A 27500-nucleotide genomic window follows, 5' to 3' on the forward strand; every position below is an offset into this window, starting at 1 on the left:
TGCGATTTTTTTCTAACGAATTTCAAGCAAAAATCAGTAACATCCTGATTTTAAATTTGAGTTTTTAACTTCAATGTTGAAATAAAAGTCTCCATGTCAAAAGGCATCTTTTCATGCGTTTTGGCAGCATTCTCCCATGCTAGGTCTCTCTTAGCAATTGTTTCATAGTGCAACTGTGAGGTTTTCTTCCTGTTCCACCTTTAAAACCTTTGTACTCTCAATTTCCCTTTCAGCTCTGAATGACGTCGTAGGTCCCAGTGCTTGGCCTTTGGCCTAAATTTTGTATTCCATTCCATTCCTAGCTGCAACCCTTTCATTCCTTTTACTGTACCTCCCTTCACAATGTCTTTCTTCCATCTTACTTTCCACCCTCTCCTAACAATTGATTCATCGTGCTTCAACTGCTTTGAGGTTTTCCTCCCGTTTCACCTTTAAAGCCTCTTTGCTATCATTTTACCTTTCAGCGCTGAATGACTTCATAGATCCCAGCGCTTGGCCTTTGCCTAAATTGTATATTCTGTTCCATTCCTCTCATGCTAGGTTGTCAGAGGCTGGACAGAAACCGTCCATCTCTATAGATCGCTCCCCAAGGTCATGATACTGAAAAGCAATGCAATTTTCGTCCATTCACCATAGACCAAAAAGGCCTAGTTTGTCGAAATAGTCTTTTTCTTACGCGAACCCATATAATGCCCACATTACAACAGAAAAGTATTTGGAGGTCGCTTATGCAAGCGGGGTCCTCTCAATCGTACTACGTAAGTCAGTAGCATGAATTACAGAATTTGATTCCATGTGGTCTTAATGAGTAATGAATACATAAGCAGCTGGAAATTCAAGACGCTTTCAGTCCACGGATTGAACAAAATTAAGTTTTGAGAAATATGAGAATGGGTTGAGCTGTCCCATTTAAGAACACAATATCCTCAAAGAAAACCTATATGAGGAAAATCCTTTTCTGCAAGGCTTTGTTGCCATCCCTCCACTTAAAACAATTCGGGCTTATACATATATTTATGCTAAGATCACCTTAGTATGGTGGCGGAGTGGTTGGCGTTTTGCTTGTGAATGCAGTGAAGGAATACTAATATGCATGAACATTTTGCAATTATAACTGTGCACACACACCTACAGGTACACCTGGTTATAAAAAAAAAAAAAACACAAGATGTACTTTTAGTATAAGCGAATGCCAGGAGAAAATAATGGTTAGTGAATCAACGTTTAAGAGTTATATTTTTTCGGTGTTGGCTTAGGCTCACACACACACACGCACACACACACACACACACATTTTATATATATATATATATATATATATATATATATATATATATATATAGTTATGAACAATAAAAAAAATATCGGGACTAAGAAAATTCGGCAGCGTTGGGCAGACAAAGGAGGAAGGAGTTAAGCAATAACAAAGGCGTCCTTAAAACTAATTTATTATTCACAAAATTTACAATTGCTTAAATACATTTATAAAGTCAGTCAGCAGCTTTCATTACTTACAAAAAAAAAAATTCATCGATATAAATGAAAAATCTGATAATCTTCAGGTACAACAAAGTCAAACAAATCAATATACGAAAATTTATAATAAAAAGAGTATTTCCGAAACAGTACATTAACAATAAAATAAACATTCCTCAGGAGGGCAACCAGTATTATGTAACAAATTATAGTCAGTAAGCAATTAGAATCATAAACATCAAGTTACTATAATATTAAAAGGATATTACAAACAATTCAATTACTTAACACACCTTTTAAACACTTGATACTTTGACAGTTCTTACGGGGACCTCAAAACAAAGTCAAATTTATACCAAATCACTATACCAATAGTAATAATTGGCAATACGACAAACAGTTTACAATTACAAAACCTGTGTCAAAAACATCACAGATGGACAAAACAGGACCATAAATTTCCTCTCTCCCTCTATACTATACATCAAGTTCATTGGCGACATTAAACAAATGAGAAACGCCCTGTAAATGATAATGTAATCATTTAAGCTATCCTGTATCCACACTTAGAAATTGCATTTCTATTGTTACTGTCAGTACACTCTATTCAAATAATTTTCATTTGGTTTTATGTCGTCTTTTCATTTGATTCGTTTTCAAAAATGTTAGTTATTTTTTTTTACTGGAAATGCTATGCCAGTAAAATTAAGTTTCCATTTCTTTTCAGGATATTTATTATGTTTAGATAAACATTAGGTACAATACCCGAAAAAAACATGAAAAGGTTACTAGCAAAATAATAATTTCAGAAAAGATACATAAATCAAAATAGTTTTATTTACCAAGAAAAAGGGCTTTCAATTTAAACTGTAGCTGGAAGACCAAATATGTCTTCCTCAATAAAAAAAAATGCGAGTGAAGCCAATCAATTGCTATGTAAATATTGTAAAATAAATAGATATAACAATGACCTCGCAATACTATATTCTTGTGAGACGGTTTAGTTTGTTTGCCATAAACTTTATTTTTTACTTAGGGCTAAGTCTGAAATTCTGGGAAACTACGGGAAAGGTGGGAAAAGTGCCATTTGGAAACATTTCGATTAATTTTCACAGAAACCGAAAACTCAAAGTTCTCTTAGACAGTATGAAATTTAGGAAGACAAAAATAAACTAGAAAATGAAAGAATGAAAAGTAGCAAAAAATTCAGAGCATAAACTTGCAGCGGTAAATAGAAAATTAGGTTAACGCGCATCGTCAAGGAAAAGTGCAGAGGCATATAGACGTCTTTCTGTCTCCTTTTGCGTTTCTGTTCTGATTGTTAATTACTTTATTTTTAAAACGTATAAGTAATCTTGTTTCACATAAGTAATCACGGTGAATCAGTTCAACCACCCAGGCATTTTTAGAAGGAAGAAGATAAAGAAAAGGGTCTTTGGCAGAAAAATTCGAAACTCTACCATGTACTCAAGTCATACAACGCGGAATCTCTCTGATCATATCGGCATCCTTTTCTGTTAGGAAAGATCAAATGAAATTCTGCCGAGAACACTTGTATCAATTGTATTTCCTCATGGATTTTATGGAAATATTCTGATATTGCTCTTTGATAGCCACGGCTATTGGCACGGCTTGGCCCAAGTTAACTCCAGATAGAATGTAAGCAGTCAGTCAGTTTGGCAAGTTATGGCAAAGGTCCTGTTAACCGTGCATCCTTCTGTAGCGTGCGTCCACACTGGTAAAACATGTTATAAACATTCGTCGGGAACTTATTGCAGTTATGTAACATCAGGCCGAAAACAAAACAACGACTATATGTATAGAAGGAACCTTTGGCAAATGTTTGGTAAACGTATGAAGCGCTGGTCAGAGCTGCAAATAGGACGTTGACTTGTATTGTATTCAGCCTGTTTGTGATGTATGAATGAGATGCGGATGTGTGTTTATGACGTGGTTTGTTGTAGCGTGGACGCACCTATAGGGTTCACTGCGTCCTGTCAACTCACATTAAGCTATTTATCTGAATGATTAAATTGGTTTCAATTGATACTGCTACATCTATCAATTATCATTAATGGTTTGTTTCTGTATCTTTTATTTTCAATGATCATTTCATTCGTCAGTGACCTTACTTGGCATTGTTTATATATAGAGAATCTTGATCTTTAAACTTGTTCTTTTCCCTCCAGCCTAGCGCCTTGAAAACTCTCGAATATGGTTTTTTTTCAATTGCCTCCAAGACTGAGTATGTACTTGCTGTTTAATATCTAAAACTCCTATGCTGTCACTGATATCTTGGAACTAAAAATAAACCTAAACAGGAAGATTTACCCGTAGTGCTTGTTTGGATGTACGAGTAGTACAGTAAGTTTTGGAGGGGTTACATTTCAGCTTGGTATGTTGAATGTCGCATTTTTTTCTCTGGGCAGTTCGTTCATATTTTCTTAAGATTTCAAGCGCACGTGCATTAAAAAAATTAAAGTTCTTACTTCCAAATTAGATTTCATTCATAGACATGATAATTTTTTCATCTTCTGCCTCTTCTATAGACAGTAATTTGTGAATAACATTCTTGTTTACAAGTTTAATCCCTCCACTGGCTCCAACCGGTACTGTACTGGGGCAGCTTAGACATGGGTCAGTCAATTATATCTGTTTTATTTTATGGCTGACCTATTCTAATTAAAAAGTTTCCTTCTTTCGTTTTCGGGATCATTTAACTTCTTGTTTTAAAGGGCATATTTCCATCACTTACAGTAGGGAATCGACATGGACAATTAGGCATACGTAGTCCTATTCGCCATAAGAAAAAATATAATTCGTATTTTCGGGTTAAGCTCATAAACGAATAACTATTTTATGATGTGTACATGATACAGTTCATAACCATTTAATAAAAGTCTATACACACACACACACACACGCATGTACACTATATATATGTATATATATATATATATATATATATATATATATATATATATATATATATATATATATATATATATATATATATATACACACATATATATATAAACACACACACACACACACACACACATATATATATATATATATATATATATATATAATAATATAATATATATATATATATATATATAATATATATAAAACAATCCTCGTTTAACTTCACTACCTAGACTTGAGTACCCATCACATTCTAATTTGCATTTTTCATTTCCTCCCTGAGATTTGTCTACATGTTGTACCTCGTGATTTTGTGTATCCTCTGTTCTACCTAAGGTCTCATTCAATATCATAGGAGTCAGTCTTGTTACCCATATCCTAGTATATCTTTCCCAGCATATAGATATTGTTCTGAATATTTATCCAATCCTTATTGGTTGTCTGTTCCTCTTCAGATATGGTTTCCAGAACTGCATATCTGTTTTGGCATTCATTTGCAAAAGCCTTTCGATGTTCATCTTCAGGGGATTTACAAAATCAAACCTAGTTACTGTGGCAAGCTTTTTGTTGGGTGATTTCAATTTCAGCTGTAGTGTGGCAATGACAAGTTGATGATCACGGGCCGACATCTGCCCTTCTCTAACTTCTAATTCCCCAGTGCTCTTTATCTTTCTCGATTAACGGCGTTTTGGTATATTTGGACACTAGATTGCCATCTGGAGATGTCTACGTGCAATGATGTCCTTTTGCGGAAAGAGTACCTCTACTGTAAGTACCAGACATTTACAGAAAACAAATTAAAAGATTGCAATTTCGTTTGCTGTCTCTCCTAGGCTTTGCCCATTACATCCTCCATACCTTCATTATTCCTGATGACTTTTGCATTCATATCACCAATAACAATTCTCATGTGAATCATATAGGAAAAAAATAGAGTAAAATGAAAATGATAAACCGCATACCTAACAGTAAATATGTCATTCCCACAACTTGTAACGTCAGAGCATAATTTGATCTCGGATATTGGCAGTGATGCCTATGTGGCATAATTTCCTGTAATTTCAAATGGATATATCGTGAATTGCGTGAAGTTATTGCCAGAGGTAAAGTCATTTTTATGCTTCGCCGCACAACGATGGAAATATTGATAACGATTACCAAAGTGACACGAGATGGCCGTAGTATTCATAGTTGTTCATGCTTGTTGTCAACTCTACATGTCAACATTTGTACATGAATGTCCTATTCAAGCTCTTAAATTGCATCAAAAGATATGACATTACGTTCTAAAGTTGATAGTAACCTTTTGTGTACTGGACTCTTAATACATCAAATACGTCAATTACGAGAGACGTTTTAATTAATATTACTGACTAAGGTGTCACAAGCGGCAGATGATGTACCTTTTCCTTTCATTTTGACCTAGAGGTATATATATATATATATATATATATATATATATATATATATATATATATATATATATGTGTGTGTGTGTGTGTGTGTGTGTGTGTTTGTGTATGATTTGTATATATATGTATATATAAATCATGAAGCTACAAATGTCGCTTAATATCAAATCCACGCTACCTCGGGAATATCCCCGATGGGGAATTTATAAGTCAGTGGTAACGTCGACTGGAGTTGCTGGATGGCGCGTCTGTGTCGCGGGATCGAGACTCGGCAGTGCCCGTCCATTTATCACTTATAAATTCCCCTTCGGTGATAATTCCCTATCGGGGATATTCCCGAGGTAGCGTGGATTTGATATTAAGCGACATTTGTAGCTTCATGATTGTATATAAATCACGGTGTGATAAAAAATGTTATATATATATATATATATATATATATATATATATATATATATATATATATATATATATATATATATATAAATTACAGCATCATTTGATTAAGATACACGGAAAATTGACTTTCTGGTTGTTGAACTCGTTTTACACGAGAGAGAGAGAGAGAGAGAGAGAGAGAGAGAGAGAGAGAGAGGTGGGGGAGGGGATATTATTTGAAACGATGCTGCTATCCAAAGAGGAATGTTTTCTCATGTATTTACTTCTTCTGTGAATAACTCCCGGTTATGTCACCACAACCTTAGGGTCAGGATAATCCAGCCCGCGAATAGTATCTCTTGCTTCTGACAACTGTTACCTTCGTTTTTGACGGTGTGTATACACTAATAACATATAGAATGCTGAGGTAATATCCAAAGAAATTCGATTCCATACATTGAATGATATACATTCATTTATTCGAATCAGTCCAGACAACTAGAAGTGGTTACGATAATATTCATCTGTCGGAAAATAAATTCTCTATTACTGCTTTAAAGGCAGTCCCTGGAACGTGGTGGGAAAGAAAGTTCTCTCTCTCTCTCTCTCTCTCTCTCTCTCTCTCTCTCTCTCTCTCTCTCTCTCTCTCTCTCTCTCTCACAGCACAACTTTTTCCCTCTTTTACCTTTTGAAATACGGTCATTTTCCCTAAGGGAACTTTTTGGGTAACAAATTATGGGCCTTTGAAGATTTAGTAGCATTGATCTCTTACTTTCATAATCAATCAGAGAAAGTATTTAAAAAACATGTTTATTAGTCTGCTTCATTAGATGCCTATTAAATACTCTTATTATTAATGTTACCATTATTACAACACATGCTACAACCCTAGTTGGAAAGCAGAATGCTTCAAGCCCAAGGGCCTCATTAGGGAAGATAGCGCAGTACAGAAAAAGAAATTTAGAAGTAAAGAATGAAATATGAAAAGGAAATACCAAAGGAAAATAGCTAATTTAAATAACAACAATTAAGATGAATAATAAAATACAACGAATTTAGCAAATAACAAACAAACTGTGTAGTGAGACTCATGTCAGCCTGCTCAACAAAAAACCATTTGCACCAGTTTGCACGTCTCAAGTTCAAATTATTGAATTACGAGATTAGAAAACTATGTGGTATTGAACCTCACAGAAGAAATCAAGTTCTTGCCCAACAATTTAAGATGTGTCATTTGCTGAAGACCAAGGATGGGAATTATATTCAAATCATAGAAGAATAAAATAGTGATAACATTTCGTAGGATGGACGGCTCTTAAGATGTCCTAGACCTGCCAACTGTCAGGAACCGCAGTTCTGTACTAAGATGGGATCTGCGCAGAGTAGCATCATCTGCACTGTCTATAACCTTGTTTTCAAGGCCAAACCACATGCCATATATATATATATATATATATATATATATATATATATATATATATATATATATATATATATATATATATATATATATAATAGGAAAACCAGTGGGTCAAGAGCACCATCTTGGGGAAACACCAGAGACTGTATTTGTTTGATTACTGAAATGCCCGCCAACAACTACTCTTTGCAGTCTGGTACGAGGAAAATGGGTAATCATACCAAGGATTAGTCCACCAATTCCCATTTCAGTTGAACAAGAAGTTCATGATTAACATGACCAGAAACACCACTAAAGTCGAAACCAGTCATACGAATTTAAGGACCAGAACCAAGAGATTTCAGTCTGACACTGGAAAATGAAAGAAGGGCATCAAAAGTACCCAGGACCCTGCGAAAGCCAGACCGCAAACTAGGGAACATATATTTACTTTCAGCATAAGTTTTCATGCATTTTACCAACAGACGTTGAAAAACTACATAAAATATGAGTTAAAGAAATCATGCGGTAACTGTCAGGGCTACAACCATCCCAACCGCATGTACCTACTGCAGAAGACCACCTCCTCTCAATCTTATCAATAAAAAGCAGACAACTGTGGAGCTGACTTATCATAATTTTTTACAATTAACAGCAAGGTTAAGGCAAGGATTCTCAGTTTCACGGATTCCAAACGAGTCAGTTTAACTTCAGTAAAACAAGAAAGAGGCAGGCTGAGTTTCTTATTGCCCTACTTACTGCCAAACACATCAGCTGTATGGTTTCAGAAAAAGGGGGAACTGCTGGGCCTACATTGAAGAGCGCAGATTTGAGACTAGCCCACCACTTATGGTCTTGAGTTCTGTCAGAGTTCCTTTTATAGTCAGTTTGTATTACAGTTTCAGAAGTGATCCAAATGTGAGGGGAGAAATCTTTTGGCTATTATAACTCCTTCTGCATCCATTTTATTCTTATTTTCATTTATTTTCTTAATTGAATAAATACGCTATTAGAATGGTCCGTAAAGTTTTATAGTATACTGTCCTTCGAATAAACCCCCCCCCCTTTTTAGTATGTGCAGTGACTATCCATTTTTATTTATTTATTTTTTGTTTTTGTCAGTGTGTCTCTACCTCATTTTTATTTTCAAATTGTTTTGAAACCTTATCTCGTACGTTCACTGTTATATCTTCCAAAAATAAATACAGATTTTAATCCTTGCCTTCCTTCTTCCTCCAGGCATTACGTCCATCTGCAACCTAATGGTTTTGGCATTTGAAAGGTATATGATGATCTCGAGGCCATGGAAGACGTCAGAGCTAACTGAGAGGAACGCCTTATTGACCATCATGGGAGTCTGGATTTACTCCTTTTTATCGGCGGCCCCGCCCCTGGCGGGATGGGGAGGTTTTAAGATCGAAGGCCCAGGAATAAGGTAAGAGTATTAAGGCATACGCTAGTGTAACAATAATTTGAATAGACGGATAACTGACAAAGTAGAAAGATTCTTAGACGAAACAAGTAAACTAAAATATTTAATGCCTCCTTCGTTATTTTTTCCAGCTTACGTAATTTTAACCATCATTGGTTAACTTTTAAAATGTAAATGTATTTTAGTTAGGATCATAGTTATTAATATTCAAAGGTTATCTGTCACAGCCTTGTTAATAAAACATGACTAGATTGTCACATGAAAATGTATTTCACAGCATTATTTAAAGCATTTCTCGTTTTGTATATTTTGTATATTTCTCGTTTTGTATAAAGAAAAACATGAGCTTGCATAAATTCCGTCATGTCGGGAAACGAACTGTAGGTAAAATGCAAAAAGAAATATCTTCTTTTTTATGCTTATATGAAACTTGAAAGCAAGGATCACACACATCTCCCAACACGCATTAGTGAATAAATTACGTGAACCAGTCAAATAATTCGTAAATCATATTATAACAAACCTCGTCTTGAATCCTGGCCAGGATAGGTGTCTCTATCGTGTATAATTCCCTAGGATTAAGTTATTCCCAAAGTATAGAGAATTTGACCCTACCTTTTGTTGCTTTTATCCCCTCGTCCTATCCTCCTGGAACCGCTCACGCTCGCTGCTGACTCTGAAACTGTCCTGGAAAATTGCAATGATTTTTGCGGTCAATATATATATACACACATATATATATATATGTATATGTATATATGTGTATATGTATATATATATATATACATACACACAGTATATATATGCACATACACATGTAAATATATATTTGTATGGATTGTTAATCTCGCTTTCCTCCATGGAAATGGAGTGTAGATGTTCAATGCAGATTTTAAAAAATTGGAAAATGGAAGATACAGACATGAATTGTTTTTGTTGTATATGTAGTATAAGATTAGTTTAAAGGATGACAATTATGGATATGCGCAAAGGAAGTGGTAAAAGGATTTTTGAAGGTGAAAAGATGAAGCAGAGTGTTTTGAGATGATTTAGCTAAGTGCAAAGAATAGACGACGATAGGTTGGTGAAAGCAGTAAACAATTCGGAAGTGCTAGAAGAAAGGAGAGGCAAACCTGAAAAGGGTGGACAGATTGAATAAAATAGGCATTGTTAAATAAGGGGTTAACATTCACGAGGTGAGGGTGCATGCCAGAAAGAGGTTTATGAAGCAGCAATGTTCCAATATATATATATATATATATATATATATATATATATATATATATATATATATATATATATATATATAAAATGTGTATGTATGAATGCATATAATAATGTGTGTTGTGTACGATGCGTCTTCCTCTGTATGCCGTAAACGATACTAAAAACTCCCGGCGGCGTCCCTCTCTGTCCGCTGCTGCACGTCTTACATTTCATTGGTCCGTCTCTACCTAACTGTCCAACTTCCATAGCTTTACCATCCTCCAGTTTTCTTTCCTATTTGAGAGCAAATTTTTCGGGCAATCCCTGTGAAAAGCTAGAAATGTGAACCATTGACTTCATTAAAGTTCTTCGCAATAATAATAAAATAATAATAATAATAATAATAATAATAATATAGCTTTTATACCTTCAGAAAATATGATATCATATTACGTTGTTAACTGCGGGAGCTTTTCGTTGGAAATGACGAGACAAAATTTCCCTCAGAATAACCGTTACCCTTTCTGATATGCATGAAAGATTAGTCTTCAAGAAATAGCAGAAATGCACAGGATTTTCTTTTATGTAAATATATCACAAATTGAATCTGTTACGAAGCAAAGGCTCTCCATGTTACGGAGCTTATTGCAGTTTAGATATTTTCCTTTAATATGGAGGTTATATTCTTCGAAACATTATTTTGATTTAAAAGAAATATGATGCAGGTACATTAATATTATGTTTAAATTCATTCGATTCATTTCATATACCTTTGTATGTTTGCTGCCATATCCTTGATTTGCTCTGTTCAGCGTTACGGTTTCTTGTTTTCTTTCTTCAAGCACTAAGACATTTTTAACTGTATTGGCTAGAAATTTTTCTTCTGATTCCAGTCTTTTGTTGTTGGCCAGATAACTTCACTGGCTTTACTTCTTTCTCATGTACCCAACCTTTTGTCATGGGTCTATTTTGTAATCTGCAGGTAAAGCCCTTCCTTATCTGTAATAGGTAGTAGTATTGAAGACTTGCCTCATGACACTGTTTCCATCCACACACCACAAATTATATTATTTTGCAGCTTCTTAATTGTCTAACCTTCAAGCCTTTGCCTTCATTTTTCTTGGGGACGTGTTGCTAGGCAACGCCCCCTCCCCTTTCATTGCACCATGGTATTTCAATCAACATGTCGCCCCTACTGATAGAATTTTCCTAGCAATTCTTCTGGTGAGGGTAGACACTTGTATTTCTTAGCCTCTCTTTCTGCTGCTGACCTTGCCTTTCATAAATTTGTAAGAAATTTTTGTACTTCTGCAACTTGATGACAGATGTATCATGCTGTAGAGAAAGCTTAAATCATGATGCCATATACCTCACAAAAAAATTAAATTCTTAGCAGAAAAAGTTTTCAACAAATCCCTTGAGTTGAAATTTTCTCTTCCACATCTCATCTGTTCTATTAGACCGATTTTGCTGACGTAGTGAAAATGCCATCGTTCTCGGCCCTCGCTTTTCAGCCTTGTCTTCCAGTGCTTTTTATCCCTACTTTCTCGGCGTCTCTATTTTACTTCCTCCATTTATTTTCGGCCAGTAAGTCAACAGATGCTAACATTTTTAAGGATCGACAAGGAATCTGTCCTAGATTATATTCCTGCGTAGCTCTTTATGAGTTTGAAGTGCTGCTTGATCATGGATTTGATGACTATTCAAGGATTCAGTCCCTGCAAAAGGTGAGCGTCCACCAAAATCCTTCCGATTACTATACTGTTGCTTTATCATCTACGAGTCACTAAGATAGATTCTAAAAGACGATCTGCTGGGGGTCTCCTCCCTCATTTCACGGACATTTGGTCATCTTACCTGAGGGACTTTTGAAATCATTTTGTTGTTTCTTTTAATATATCTTTAAAGCATTTGACTCCCACATTCTTTATTTTTTGTTGTTTGCACTAAAGCTTGTTCTGTTCTTGTCCAGTAACTCTGACCACCCATTCATTTCATCTAGAATCTAGATCCTTTAACTCCGACGCAAGAAGACTTTTCCTCACATTCGATGGCCTCATAACACCTGCCAGGACAGTTCTGCCATTGGATTGGGATAAGACTTAGCAGTTACCCCAATGACTGGCTGGTTATGGCAGAGACAGAGGACGACTCAAGACAACATTTATCCATTTGAAGCAGCACAAATTCAACGAGACATCTCGACTCCTCTTCAGATGTCTCGAAACTGTATAAGACGGTTTACTCTTTTCCTGGAATTTGAGGGTTTAGTTTTCTGTAAAAGAAAACTAGTGTACCGGCTTTGTCTGTCCGTCCGTCATGAGATCTCAAAAACTACTGAGGCTAGAGGGCTGCAAATTGGTATGTTGATCATCCACCCCCCAGTCATCAAACATACCAAACTGCAGCCCTCTAGCCTTAGTAGTTTTTATTTTATTTAAGGTTAAAGTTAGCCATAATCTTGCATCTGGCAACTGATATAGGACAGGCCACCACCGGGCCTTGGTTGAAGATTCATGGGCCGCAGCTCATACAGTATTATACCAAGACCACCAAGAGATAGATATATTTTCGGTGGCCTTGATTATACGCTATACAGAAAACTCGATTGCGCTGAAGAAACTTCGGCACATTTTATACTTGTTTCATGTTCATAACAGTTCGACATTAAGCTGACAGTAACACATGGATTGCGTATTTCACTAGTTTTCGCCTTACTGCCAAGTTTTGGAATTCATTTTATGCTTCTATTTCATCCTTATATCAGTGAATAATCACGTCTGCCGCTTTCCTAAAAATTCTCTGGTCTACTTGTGGCCTGGGCATAAAAAGAATATTTGGCTGCTTATCATACATTTAATATTACCCCCAGTGTTATTTGCTGTATGAGACTTGGCTTCGATTTTTAGTAAAATTGTTGAGGAAAGAAAAACTAACTTTAGCTAGACACTTCGTGTTTCTCTGATAATCTACAGTAAAGCATTGTCGTCTGTACAGGAAAAAGTAAGGTAAAAGAAAACTCCTACTAACTGAAATTTCTTGTTCTGCTTGAGGGTGAATAAAGGTAAAATGATTTCTTAGCTTCGAGTATCATGAAAGGTCAAAAATCACGTTTCCTGAAGGTAAACCTTTCCCACACACACACACACACACACACACACACACACACACACACACACACACACACACTCTCTCTCTCTCTCTCTCTCTCTCTCTCTCTCTCTCTCTCTCTCTCTCTCTCACACACACACACACTCGATTTTAACAAGTTTACTTTTAATGCTAAGCTACATATGCTTCATGGAAGGTAGTGATTATATACTAACAAATATGAATAGATACCGTCCTACTTTTGTAAGCATTATTATTTGGATATACGGTTATTTAAAAAAAAATGTGCTCAAGGAATAAAACATTACTTCATATCGCATTTCTGGACTGTGCATTGGTGTAACGGGAAACATCTTAATGCGAATGTTATGATTATAGGGTGCAATCATTGTTCAATAACTTTTAGGAAAGACTTCGCTAATGCTAAATTTTTTTTTAAACAATTCCCACACGCATACTTAGTTTTTATGAAAGACTTTGATAGTGCTGAATGTTATGTGATCTACAATCCTAACACAAGATCACATATAAAAGTATATTAATGCACTAATTCTACTTTGCAAGGGCGGGCGGAACCGAGTTAAGGTTCGGGAGGGGAACACATCATCCCGGAAGTTTTTTATCATTAATATCTCAAAATTACACAGTTGTGTTAATAAAGCGTCTCAGCTAACTGTTTCTCCTATGCACAGTAGGGAAGTACTGCATTACTTATGCTTTATTGCCAAGCTTTTCACAGTCTACAAAAGGGATTAATTATGAGTTTTCTTTTCATACCCCATCAATTCTGTCGTTAGCCTTATCTCTTTCATTTATTTCTCCTTGTATGCTGTGTGTCTTCACTACCTCCTCATCACACTGGCTTGTCTTGATTACTGTTAAAGCTACGTTTTCACTCCTTTCTGAACTGCTTCTGTGTGAGCTATTGCTTCAGCCAAACAATGATCAGAATTACTTACAGCCATTCCTGTACTAACCATTGCATCTAGCAAATCGTCCTTTCATGTACTATAACAACTGTGTCCCTCACCATTTTTATCTTTAATTAGTGTGTACTTGTAAATACGCACACTGCATTTATAACAGATAGACAGATAGATAGGTAGGTAAGTAATTCTCATCATTCTTTAGCTGAAGCAATAGTGAACACAGATGCAGTTCAGGGAGGGTAAAAAGTAACTGTAAGATAATACAGACAAGTGAGTTATATATATATATATATATATATATATATATATATATATATAAATAATGTAATATATATGTATATATATTACTTTCACTTGCGTTAACCTTGTTCTGACATATCGCGTGCGGGTTCGCTCCCGCATCGGGCTTTGTAATGACAATCGAATCCAAGTAGTGTGGAGAAGTCGAGAAGATAACAGGTCATTGTTATTTTATATGTATACGCATATAATACATGTATATGTGTATATTTATATATATATATATATATATATATATATATATATATATATGTTTACACGTGTGTTTAGACTGATAGACTGAAGTCACGTGCATCTACTGTGATTTTTAAGCACACACACACACATATATATATATATATATATATATATATATATATATATATATATATATATATATATATATATATATATATAAACATATACTATTATGTGTGAAATCATTTTACCTAATGTATTAAGAACGTAAGGATATCTGTGTTAGTTTAGCAATCCCACTTTACATTGTGAAATCATGTTCGTATTCTCATGCAGTTTGCCTACCCTTTCAGATTGCCTACCATTCCAGGCGTTTGTAGTCTGTCACATAAATTAGCTTGTTCCTCTTTGAAACAGATAGAAATAGACATGATAGCTGTGTATGGCCTATTACCAAATGTACTTTGCTAATGAAACTTGCTATTAACTGTCGCTCAGTTACAAACAGTCATTAATACATGCATGTTACGGTGTAGCAGAATAACGCAGCAGGATTTGTGTTTATATATTTTATGGGTACCTCAGCTTTAACGTATTCTAAATGGATAACGGTTGCTGGTAATCGCACAGTAATTATTAAAAAAAAATTTCCATTATATCTATGCATTGAAGGACATTATGATGTTGTATAATTAGTGTGGGAGTAGTTATCTGGAAGTGTGCTGAAAATATGATAATATGCCCGTCTACATAAAATGTCAAGCCTGTAAAGAATGAAATGGTGCAAGCTGAAATAATTAATAGTATGCGATCCAGTGTTCTGGTAAATTGAATATTCATTTTCATTTCGGAAATATTTGTTGCAGTAAAATCGTGTTCTATTTTTTCCCAATTGTCACAAGATAGACAGATATATTTTATTTATTTTCTGGTCCTTTGTATACGGTGTTATACAACAGTATGAATTGTCAGAAAAATTATAGAGAATTCCAGCAGCTAAGAGGGAAAGAAATTAATATCAGTAAAGAAAATAAGTATCAGAATGCAGCACCATAAAATGTGTTGGCCCCTTTTATAAGCTGGAGATAATCAGGAGATTGATTTAATTCCAGAACAGACCTTCTGTTTTGATCAGGAACACCTGCGCCAAGCCAACCGGTGAATTCGCTTGATACTTCAAAACATGCCATGGACAAACTTGCAAATGGTATGAAGTTATCCAGTTGACTCCAGTACACGATGAACTATAGCATATGATTTCTTAAACTGATTTTTACAGCTACTCTCCTCTTCTGTTATTTTTCAATCTCATTCTTATTCTTCCTAGTTGTTATTTTGGGCATGTACTTCGTAGTTTAAAGTTCAAATCCTGCTCTACATAGAGTAGTTTGTAGTTTAAAGTTTAAATCCTACTCAAATGGAGCCAAAAGTGGTCTGGTGATTCGGAAATATTAATAATATATTCCAATATATTTTTTCTAAAAGTATCTACAGATTCCACCCACTGTCGGTTAAATTTAAATAAAGTTATAGATAGTATATTTTTATGATGAAATTGAAAATTCCATTGGTTGATTCAGTGTCAGGAGTAAGTAAATATCATATTAGTAAAAATCCTCAAGATTCTCGAGGTGTTCTTTTACGAGTTATTATTTATTGCGCATTTTAGCAAACCGAATTTTCTCAAGTATTTTTTTTTTTTCAGTTTTGTGAAAAAGGAGAAACTCTTTACGACTCTGAAACGAACATTTTTATATATCGTTCAGATGGATATTACCGTCTTGCTAAATCTCGGACTTTTATCGCAATTATTTTTCGGGTTGTAGAATTTAACCTCTATAACTTCTGTAATGAATCATCTCTACTTTACGGTTCTTCCGTCGTCTTGGTGAGGAGCGTGTTTCACCCATTAAATGGAAGATTATGACTTTTATTTGACCATTTTATTCACGATTTTAGTAATGTATTTATATATATATGATTATAATCACTTTAACACGTCATTCGTTTATCACGCATTGCCAAAGGTGTATTAATGTGATTATATATATATATATATATATATATATATATATATATATATATATATATATATATATATATATATATATATATATATATATATATATATATATATATACTGTATGTATAGATATAGACCAAGTTAAAATTGTGTGTTTAGCATCACCCACAGTACTCATTGTAAGGGTTTTATTTATTTATTTTTTATTTTTTTTTTAAGTTTTAGGAACAGGAAAAGTCGGAAAGAGCAAATTCAGGTCTACAGGGATGGTATAGAAGATTTTCCCAGGGATACCCCCGTAGGCCTTCCTATGCAAATCTTGATGAATATGCCGGAGAGTTATAAAGATGGAAGAGATTTGTGCGACGCGGCTTCCCCTGTCGTTTTTTGGTCTATGGAGGCCGCAGGTTTTGCAAGTCCCTTTTGTAGCATTTTACTTGATCAATTAAAATCCCCCTTGGGAGCCCAAAAACACTGTCGCCATAATCAGGGCAGATGTTTCTTTTTTTTGATCTTCACTATTACAGCTGATCCTCTCGGTACCCTTGCTTTCATATAAACCGGTAATACCAGATAGTTATTTATTTAGTAATTAGGTTGTATAATCTCTTGATTACATGTTCCAAAACTTTTCCTGGGTTTTCTGAGTTACCCTCATGTAAATATATATATATATATATATATATATATATATATATATATATATATATATATATATATATATATATATATATATATATATATATATATATATATATATATATATATATATATTTACGTGAGTGTAACTCAGAAAATTCCAGGAAAAGTTTTGAAGCATATATGTGTGTGTGTGTGTGTGTGTATACTCAAAAGTCACAAGGTGTACATGATTTTAGTACAAGCTAATGCAATAGGAAACTTGTGGCAAAAGTTCAGTGCCAAATGTTTTTACGTTTATTCACGCATCGTCGCGGCACAAATGAGACACAGTAAGGTAAGAGGTAATCCAGATTATATCTTTTTTGCTATCCTTTGACAGTTAACCATCTGGTGGTTCTTGTTTCTTTCTGTTTACTGATCTACCATTCTTCTATATTGTCTTTCATTGTTTCCCCGACGATGCATGAATAAAGGTGAAAAGCTTAGTTGAACTTCTGACTCTTATTATCCCATGTTATGTATGTATGTATGTATGTATATATATGTATATATATATATATATATATATATATATATATATATATATATATATATATATATATATATATATATTTATATATATATAATTTATATATATATATATATATATATATATATATATATATATATATATATATATATATATACTGTATGTATATATATGTATATATATAAACAAATACACACACACACACACATATATATATATATATATATATATATATATATATATATATATATATATGCGTTTGTGTATTTATATAAAATCTATCGGATCACTTTAACCAGATTTATATGTTTTTTGATAGCCACAGTTACTTAACTTCGCATTTGTGCCCCGACGATGCATGAATAATCGTAAAAACGCTTGGTTGAACATCTGACTCATCTTATCCTATGTTATGCTCTTTAATATATATATATATATATATATATATATATATATATATATATATATATATATATATATATATATATATATATATTTGTGTATATATATATTATATATATGTGTGTGTATGCATATATGCATGTATGTATATGAAATCTAGTTGGTCACTTTTACTGTATTTTAATAGCCATAATTACTTGATTTCTCAGTTTTCACGCACTTTTTTAATACTGATCGCTACGGTCTCATATCCAACCGGGATATAAATCAAGACTTTCTTTTCGTGGCAAGGTTTGAACTCACGCTCACGCATAAAAGAAAGACTATATAAACTAGTCAAAGATTTTGAAAGTGTTTAAATGAGGAGAGAGTTGAAAGTATATGTGAGCAAGGGGAAATAGAAACCAGGAAGATGGAACAATTGATGTTCGTATGGATAGGTGAGGAACGGAGGTAGCTGATTTTTATTGGTATGCACGAGTATATGTATTTCATGGTAGTAGGAGGGTACAAGAGTGTGACAAAGATTGGTAAGAGATCTGGAATTTCTATTTTAGCCACGATGAAATATATGATTGAGCTGCAAAGCCAACTCTCCTTTATGGAAGTGAACCGTGGATGTTGAATACAAATGAAGAACAGTGGTTGAAAGTTTTGAGAAAAAAATTTTTCTTAGAGGGGCAAAATATTACTGTAGGTGCAAAAATAAACAACAGTTTTTAAATGCTTTGTTCGTTCGGAAATATTGTGGGGGGCTACAGGTCTGTGAAAAGAGTGATTAAAGTCAGGCAAGCTTTTCAGGAATAAGGAAAAATGGTTCACGGTTTTTTCCATTTACTTAGTCGACGGACTTTTTCCCACCTGTCGGCAGCGTCTTAAGGACTAGATTACACATTGACATAAACGGTTTTTATTACAGCATGCGAACTTTAGAGCTCATCCTGAAATGTAAAATACGACGTCACTGGAGTGCTGATTTTCTATTGATCGGCCGGTTTCATCCTGTTGCTCTGTAGTCTGTGCGGCAGCAAGGACATTTCTGATGATCCGTAGGACAAGTCCTATGCCACGGCGAGCAGCAGAGGGCGTGTGCGAGGGCGTGATTCCCGTCTCTGGCCGATAGTTTTGATCTGTTACATTATTGGTATTTTGTCTTATTGGGAGCATTCAGTCGTGCGTTTCTCCTTTCGGATTCTCACAGATGTCCTCTAGTTTCCTTGAAGAAGGAAGGATGAAGTCCGTGTGCCTTAGTATATTTAAAGCAGGCCGTTATTGATTTATACTTAAGGCTTCTGCTGTTTGCAATTTGTGGAACCAGGCTTCTCAATGCACGATCCCTGTGCCTTTTAATAATTCCTGTAATTTTGATTTCCGGTCGTGGGCGTCTACAGAATGTTGGAATAGAGCTCCTTGGTTGCGGTGAGCCTGGAATCGTCGTCGCACAGTGGTAGTGGTTCGACCTGTGTAGTAATTGCTTAGGGCTCGACATGTCCCTCTGGTACATTTGAATTTATATACCACGTTGATCGACTCTCACATCTCTCCACGGGGACGGTACTATTTCGTATTACGAGGATGCTGACCAGGTTTGAGCGCCAGTAGACTCGTAATGAGACACTCTCGTTATAATGTGTTGGCGTGGCACAGCTGCCAGTTATCTTTTCCCTGGTCTTGACCTCATCATGAAACTGGCTAAGATATGCCGTTCTATAGTATAATTTGATGTTTCTTGGTGAGGTAAACGTCGTCACGGTTGTGCTGGCATACATATCCAGTTGTTTTCGTATGCAGCCTCCTGTTAGGTTGCTGTCGTAACTGTTATTAATTAGGAGCTGCCTAACACGTTCGAGCTCCATAAGAGTAACTTTCCATGAGGAACAGTGTGTAATTGCACGCCTCATGTCGTACGCGGCTACCACAGATCATTTGTAAGTGGCAGGATGGGCGTTAAGGCACCGACTCAGTATTGTAGCTATCTCTTTCTTCTCTATATTTACATCCAAGAAGGGAAGTCAGCCTCCGACGCAATATTCAATAATGAAGTTTAGGCTAGAGTTCCTCTTCAAGGTGTACCGTAGCCAGGTGATGACTTCTTTGTCAGTATCTATGGCAATGAAGACATCATCTAAATTGTATATCACACATATATCTTCGGTTTCGAGTGGGAATGAAAGGTTCTTTCCGTGGTCTCTGCCGTGTACGTGTTAGCAAATAGGACGCCACATGGGAGAAAGAGGTCACCCCCTATGTGGGAGTGGTGCAGATTTGAGGAGACGTCGAAGGGCATCTTCTGGTATGTCAGAATGAGATCCGCCGACCAATAGAAATTCAGTACTCTAGTGACGTCATATTTCACATTTAAGGATGAGCTCTAAAGTCCGCATGCTATAATGAAAACCGAAGACGCCCCCGTTAGGTGGGGAAATGGCCCGTCGACTGTAAAAAGTAAATGTTAAGAAACGCGAATATTTTTTCCTCATTCCTGAGAAGCTTGCCTGAGAAGAAAAAATGTATAGATTGATTTAAAGTCTAGATAAAAAGATAGTTTCTGTAAATAATGCCGTTGACTTTAATAATAATTGCTTATATATATATATGTGTGTGTGTGTGTGTGTGTGTGTGTGTGTGTAATATATACTCATGTGTATATATATATATATATATATATATATATATATATATATATATATATATATATGTGTGTGTGTGTGTGTAAATATATATATAGATATATATATAAATATATATATGTAAATATGTATGTATATATATATATATATATATATATATATATATATATATATATATATAATGTATGTATATATATACATATTTACGTATTTGTGAAACAATTTTATTGGTAAATCTATCGGCTTCGTACTCGTGGCATAAATATAAATATCGTATTTAATCAGAGATTATTCATTCATCTACAAATAACATGACCAAGCACGCTTTCTGAAGAAGTGATTGCCATATAAGTCAGCCTTTAACCCAAATATTTTTGTTATTTGACTCCAGGAAAAAACCAACTTAAATTCTATGACACGCGTCGGTTTTTATTTGGTCAAAGTCACTGTTCCTGCAGAAGTTGAACCATCTTCGTTTACGAACATATACAGCAATTACTTTGGAACTAAATGTTGTCTGTAACACAGTTCTATACAACAATAACCAAGTTGCTTTAACTGTAAGCAAGTTTGGTTTTCCCCCTTGATTTTGTTTGCTAACATTCTCTTTGTTGTTATTGCTTTCATTTTACAGTTTTCTGAAAATTTCACAGCTATGATTTCGAAACACATTTCTACGCTGATTTTTTTGTGATTTAAGTTTTTTTTTTTTTTTCAATTCAGCTTACAATGCAGACTCATCGTTATGCCTTAGTAGCAGTTAATGTTTCTGAGTACAGAATAAGTATCACTTACAGAAACTCTCGAATAACATATCAGCGAGAAAATCAAAATAGGTACAAATCCAGATGCATATATTACACAATATTTATGACACTTGCAATGGAAGATGACTACGTTTCATTTAATGAAAAGAACGTTATCAACACTATTGTGACAAGACATATGAATTTACTTGTAGTCATTCCAGAGAATTGAGAAAAAGACATTATCATAAGCTTCCGCATTACACTGGAGAGGAAGTGAGATGACATTAAAACGTTTACGTAGAATGACAGGGCTTTTATTTTGAACTGATTTCACAGGAAGAGAATTATCTGTAATTGCAAACATATCCCCTCATATGGATTATGTTCTGAAATACAAAATCCCTCTGTTTAAGGGAGCAGTGTATAAGGTAACAGAACTAGCTTGATGGTATTCATAGGAGTTTGCCCCAGGAGTTTGTGTGGGCTACTCATTTGGAGAGCACCGTCATCCACATTCCGGTGAGTTTGTTTCGAGGGCACAGTGTGTAGGACCAGAGGCCTTTTATTCCTTTCACTATAGAACTGTGGAACAAGAAAAAACATGAATAGAGGGAGGCAGAATTTCAGAAAAATATTACAAATTCGCACAAAAGCGAAGTGGATTAGGACCCCAGAGAAATATCCAAGACTATGGGCTTGGTATACCGGCCACTTTCGGCATTCCAAAAATAAGGTGTCATGTGTGATTGAACTGAAGATTGTCAAAAGAGTGACAAAGCAAAGGAGTGCCAAAAATGAGGTGTCAAAGAGTGACTTACTGATAGAATGACAAAAATTGCTGGACAAAATTGAATTCATTTGACTCTCAAACTTAAGAAATACGTTAACTGTATGCAAGGTTAAAAGGGGTACACAGGGACAAAGCCCCATAATGAGATAGAACACTGTTCCCTAGGTTATGTTAGGTTATAATGGTAGGTAAGGTTATACTGTATTCTTCTAAGTACCGCTTCCTGGCATGATTTTTACTAAGTTTGACCGGGATCATATGGGGCCATAGGATAGGTTAGATTAGGTCGTAGCCCTGTAAGTATTAATAGAACAACTTGGAGCAGCGCCTTACTATTGCATTTTTTTGTGTCACCCGTGCGATATGTCACTCCTGTGATAGTAATCCGAACAAGAAGGTAGAATTTAACGGAAACGAAATATTTACAAGAGAATTAAATATATGAACAGTGTTATAAAAATAATCGGTACTGGGTCTCAAAAATAATGCGAGATACCGCAAATAATTCCCAGAACGATGTGGTATTAAAATTCTTGGGATTCAGTGGCACCGAAACGGTCAAATTTCTGGTTTCGGACAAAATAAAAGGGAATATGATTGCTACATGTAAGTGAATTTTTACTTCATTCCCTTTCACCGTACATTGGTTGATATTGATGTTTTCTTCCAATTTCGGTTCTCTTACTTTTCTGTTTTCGTTGAAATTTGTTTGTTCTGTCTCACTACATTTGTTCTGTAAAAGTAAAACAGTATGAAATTCTGGGATTGATATATTCAGTCTAGTACTGAGTCTATATATATATATATATATATATATATATATATATATATATATATGTGTGTGTGTGTGTGTGTGTGTGTGTGTGTGTGTGTGTGTGTGTGTGTGTGTGTGTGTGTGTGTATACCAACTGTAGATCTTTTCATAAAGCGTAGCCTGCCTAATATAAGAAAGGAAGAACGGATATAATTTCAATTAAGATCAGGTGATTTCGGGACGAGTTTCTAAAATTTTAGTGTTAATGAAAGCAGAAATAATAGGATAGTGAGGATAATGACTAGAATGCAAATTAAAAGTCTATAACTATTCTTTTTTATTTCACCAATATGAATGATAAAATTATTATCAGAAATATTATAGTATATTCCGCCTTCTGACAGACAGATTGGTATTCTACGTAATGTAAAATATATCATCAAAATGTTAGTAAATATGCTGCCAAAAAGCAGACGCTTGTAAAGTCAAATAGTTGGGTATTTGGTATTTGGTAAAAAAAAAATTATATATCAGAAGTAATATTCTTGTGTGATGAAAGAAAATTGATTTTAAATAAGTAAAGGATGCATCTGCTGGTTCACATTCAGAGCTAAGAACACCAAATTGGTAACACAATACACGCTGTCGCAATTGTTTCCTTAAGTGTGCAACGCCTGGCTAATAATAAATGTATTCGCCGTATCACTCTTTCTCTATCTCGTGTGTGTGTGTTTGCATATATACTGTATGTGTGTGTTTGTGTGTATACATATATATATATATATATATATATATATATATATATATATATATATATATATATATATATATATATATATATATATATATATATATATATATAATATATTTATATATATACACATTTATATAAAGACATATATATACTATATGTATGTATGTATATATATATATATATATATATATATATATATATATATATATATATATATATATATATATATATATATATATATATATATTCTGATAGCCATAAAAGGGTATAAGTTTCGAGTAAACACTTACAGAAGCTATCCCTTCACTGATGCGATGCGACCCCACACAGTTAAGCTTATCTTTATTTATTTATTCAGTTATAATTTTATTGTTGGCTGAAACATAAAATCTGTTTTCACATTCACCAAAGTAATGTGTTCTTAATAGACATACAGACCTCTCAGCTTCTTGCTTCCCTCACTGATTATTGAACTCAATTTTGACTGAACGCCCTGAATTCGAAAGGGAAAGAAAGTTAGGAGCTCTTCTTTCCAGAGCTCTTAACTGAGATGATCCAAACGTACCCCAGAATAGAAATAGTGAAGTTATTCACCAGTTATTACCAGTTATTCTACACCATTAAAAAAGAATTTATTGAAGTTCATGCGTGCATACATAAATTATACTTGAGCTTCAATACGCCCATCTGCACAAGCGTAAAAGTTTTTTGTAGTGTTTATGCAGTCTTTGGTATTGCTGAAAATACACTTCTGATGACTGTAAATAGTAGAGACTATTTTATATATATATATATATATATATATATATATATATATATATATATATATATATATATGTGTGTGTGTGTGTGTGTGTGTGTGTATGTATGTATGTACAGTATGTATATATTGCTTTCAAAGAGGACCTAATGAAATGGAAGGTTCGAAAGAAGATTTTGTATTCCCAAGCTTACAGAGGCTCCTCTGCCTCCATTTCAGGGAACCGAATAATGAAACAAACACGCATATGACAGACGTATATATAAGCACAAGATCGTTAACTACTGCTAGTCCTGGCATATGACCTGGATATTAGGTCACGCCCCGCAGGCGTCGTTCCCGAAGAACGGATGCGATGCCCGCTGAAAGACCCAATACCTAGGCCATAGGCCAGGAATAGAAGTAGACAGTTGACGATCTTGTGCTTATACATTCGTCTGACATGTATAAAACTTGGTTCCTTGAAGATGGAGGCAGATAAGCCTCTGAAAGCTTGTAAATAAAGAATCTCCTCTCTTGAACCCTCCGCATCATTGTCGTCCTCTGAGAAAGTAGTAGCTTTATACACAGTGAATTTGTGTTGTTTAGCGTTATATATATATATATATATATATATATATATATATATATATATATATATATATATATATACATATACACACACACACATACATACATACATTTATATATAAGTACACATATGTATATATATAATATATATACAGTATATATGTATGTGTGTATAAAGCTAATGCACATGTGGCGTCCTGTTTGAAGGAAGATTCTGTTGTGCGTGTATTTTTGTATGTATGCGCTTGTGTTTTTTCATCCGCTTATGTAAATATATGCTTTTTTCTTTTATTTATTTATTTCTGGTTGTTAAAGTGAACAGTTAAGAATACCAGATGCATTGATTTTTTATTTTCCATCTTTATTTCCAGAGGTTTTATCATTCGAGTATCTTTTTTTTATTTTTGTAGTAAAAGTCTTAACAACGGTGTGGTAGCTGAGTACTATTTTTACCCCGTCCATCGTTTCATCTGTTCCTCTTAAAAAAATATTTATAAAATAACTCCCAAAAATTTCGCAAAACTAATTCACAAACTAAACCTATTTTGGTGCAGCCATTACGGCCCACATTTTTCACAGCAGTTGAGAGAAATATTGGTTGAATTTTACAGCGTTTACCATAAACATCAAGTCACGTATTCCTGTATTTTCACACAAAGATTAAATCACGTTTTACTGTATGTAACATTTGATGATCATCTTCTTATATTTCTTCCTACTTTGTGGATCTCCTGATATTAGGAGAAACTTTTATTGTTAATATGTCTGTATGTATGTATGTATGTATGTATATATATATATATATATATATATGTATGTATGTATGTATGTATGAACACACACATATATGTGTGTATGTATGTTACATTAATATATATATATATATATATATATATATATATATATATATATATATATATATATATATATATGTATGTATGTATATATATATATATATATATATATATATATATATATATATATTATAAACATGCTACTGATAGTTTAATATTTTAACTAGATCCATGAATGGTCACTAAGGATTCTTCATTATTATGTGGTACGTTATCGTTTAGTGCGTCATGTGATATTGAAATCGACAGGATTCTTGATTACGCAAGTTATTTTCTAAGCCATGAGTTCCTACTATTTCTGATACAGTGATTTTCAATACTGGATTCTTGTTCGTTGCACATTTCTAAAACACCAAGAAATATATTTACCCTTACGATGGAGGGTAAATATATTTTTATCAAAGTTTAGTGTTAAATATCCGATTGGTAGTCGATCGTATTTCTAAAAGACAGATTAATAAAGATGCGACCTTTCCTGTCAAACCGATGTTTACAGCAAACTGGATTTCGTAATCCGTGAAGTATGTTCACATGAGAAATATCGGTGTATGTTTCTTGTACTCTCATTTCGAAATTTTGATGATGCACACATTTCCAGGAAGTTAACAAGCCTTCTGTTTTTCACTGTGTTGTGTCATTAAGAGTCTATAATTAAAATGATACTGAATGTGTTCCTGGCTCTCGAAATTACTAGCACGTAGATTTTAAATGGTTCGTTTGTCTTACGTTCCCTGTAAGCCAGTAGCCCCCGTAGGATTGTTACATATGAATAGGGATTTATATTCTTAATAATAATAATAATAATAATAATAATAATAATAATAAAATAATAAAGCTGTTTACAATCTTACAAACTTTGATTTTTCAATGTCGTTTTCTCTCTTTAGAGTATGGCATTTAACCTTGTATGAGATACGGGCGGGGTCTTCCTCATCTTCCACTGTGAATATGAGGAAGAGTGGTTTGAAATGTGTCATGCTTTTCTCCAGAATCTGTGTTACAGCTTATATACTGAACTGAGACATGAGCGTGACCTAGTTATCCTCGGATGGATTACTCATTCAACGATTTCTAGCTCTTTGACCATTAATACTTAGGTAAAATTCTTTTGATAAAAAACACCTCATATAGACAGGTATTCATTGTATAGCGTTTTGATAAAAAACACCTCATATAGACAGGTATTCATTGTTAACAGGTATTCATTTATTAACTTCTACTCGGTTATCTGTATTTCATCGGATTTTCATTACATAAGAATTGAGAACTGGAAAGAGAAATGATAAGAACACAAT

At 34.1% G+C, this 27500-nt stretch overlaps 1 protein-coding gene across 1 annotated transcript in view; it reads left to right on the forward strand.

Annotated features, from left to right (window-relative positions):
- Positions 1 to 27500, forward strand: part of LOC136835325 (parapinopsin-like) — a 384012-nt gene that overhangs the window by 272675 nt on the left and 83837 nt on the right. Inside the window, exon 3 of the mRNA XM_067098671.1 lies at positions 8833 to 9028. Coding sequence (XP_066954772.1) covers positions 8833 to 9028 — 196 coding nt within the window. The remainder of the gene's footprint in view (positions 1 to 8832; positions 9029 to 27500) is intronic.

The sequence above is a fragment of the Macrobrachium rosenbergii genome, chromosome 55 (assembly GCF_040412425.1).
Source record: "Macrobrachium rosenbergii isolate ZJJX-2024 chromosome 55, ASM4041242v1, whole genome shotgun sequence".
NCBI lineage: Eukaryota > Metazoa > Arthropoda > Malacostraca > Decapoda > Palaemonidae > Macrobrachium > Macrobrachium rosenbergii.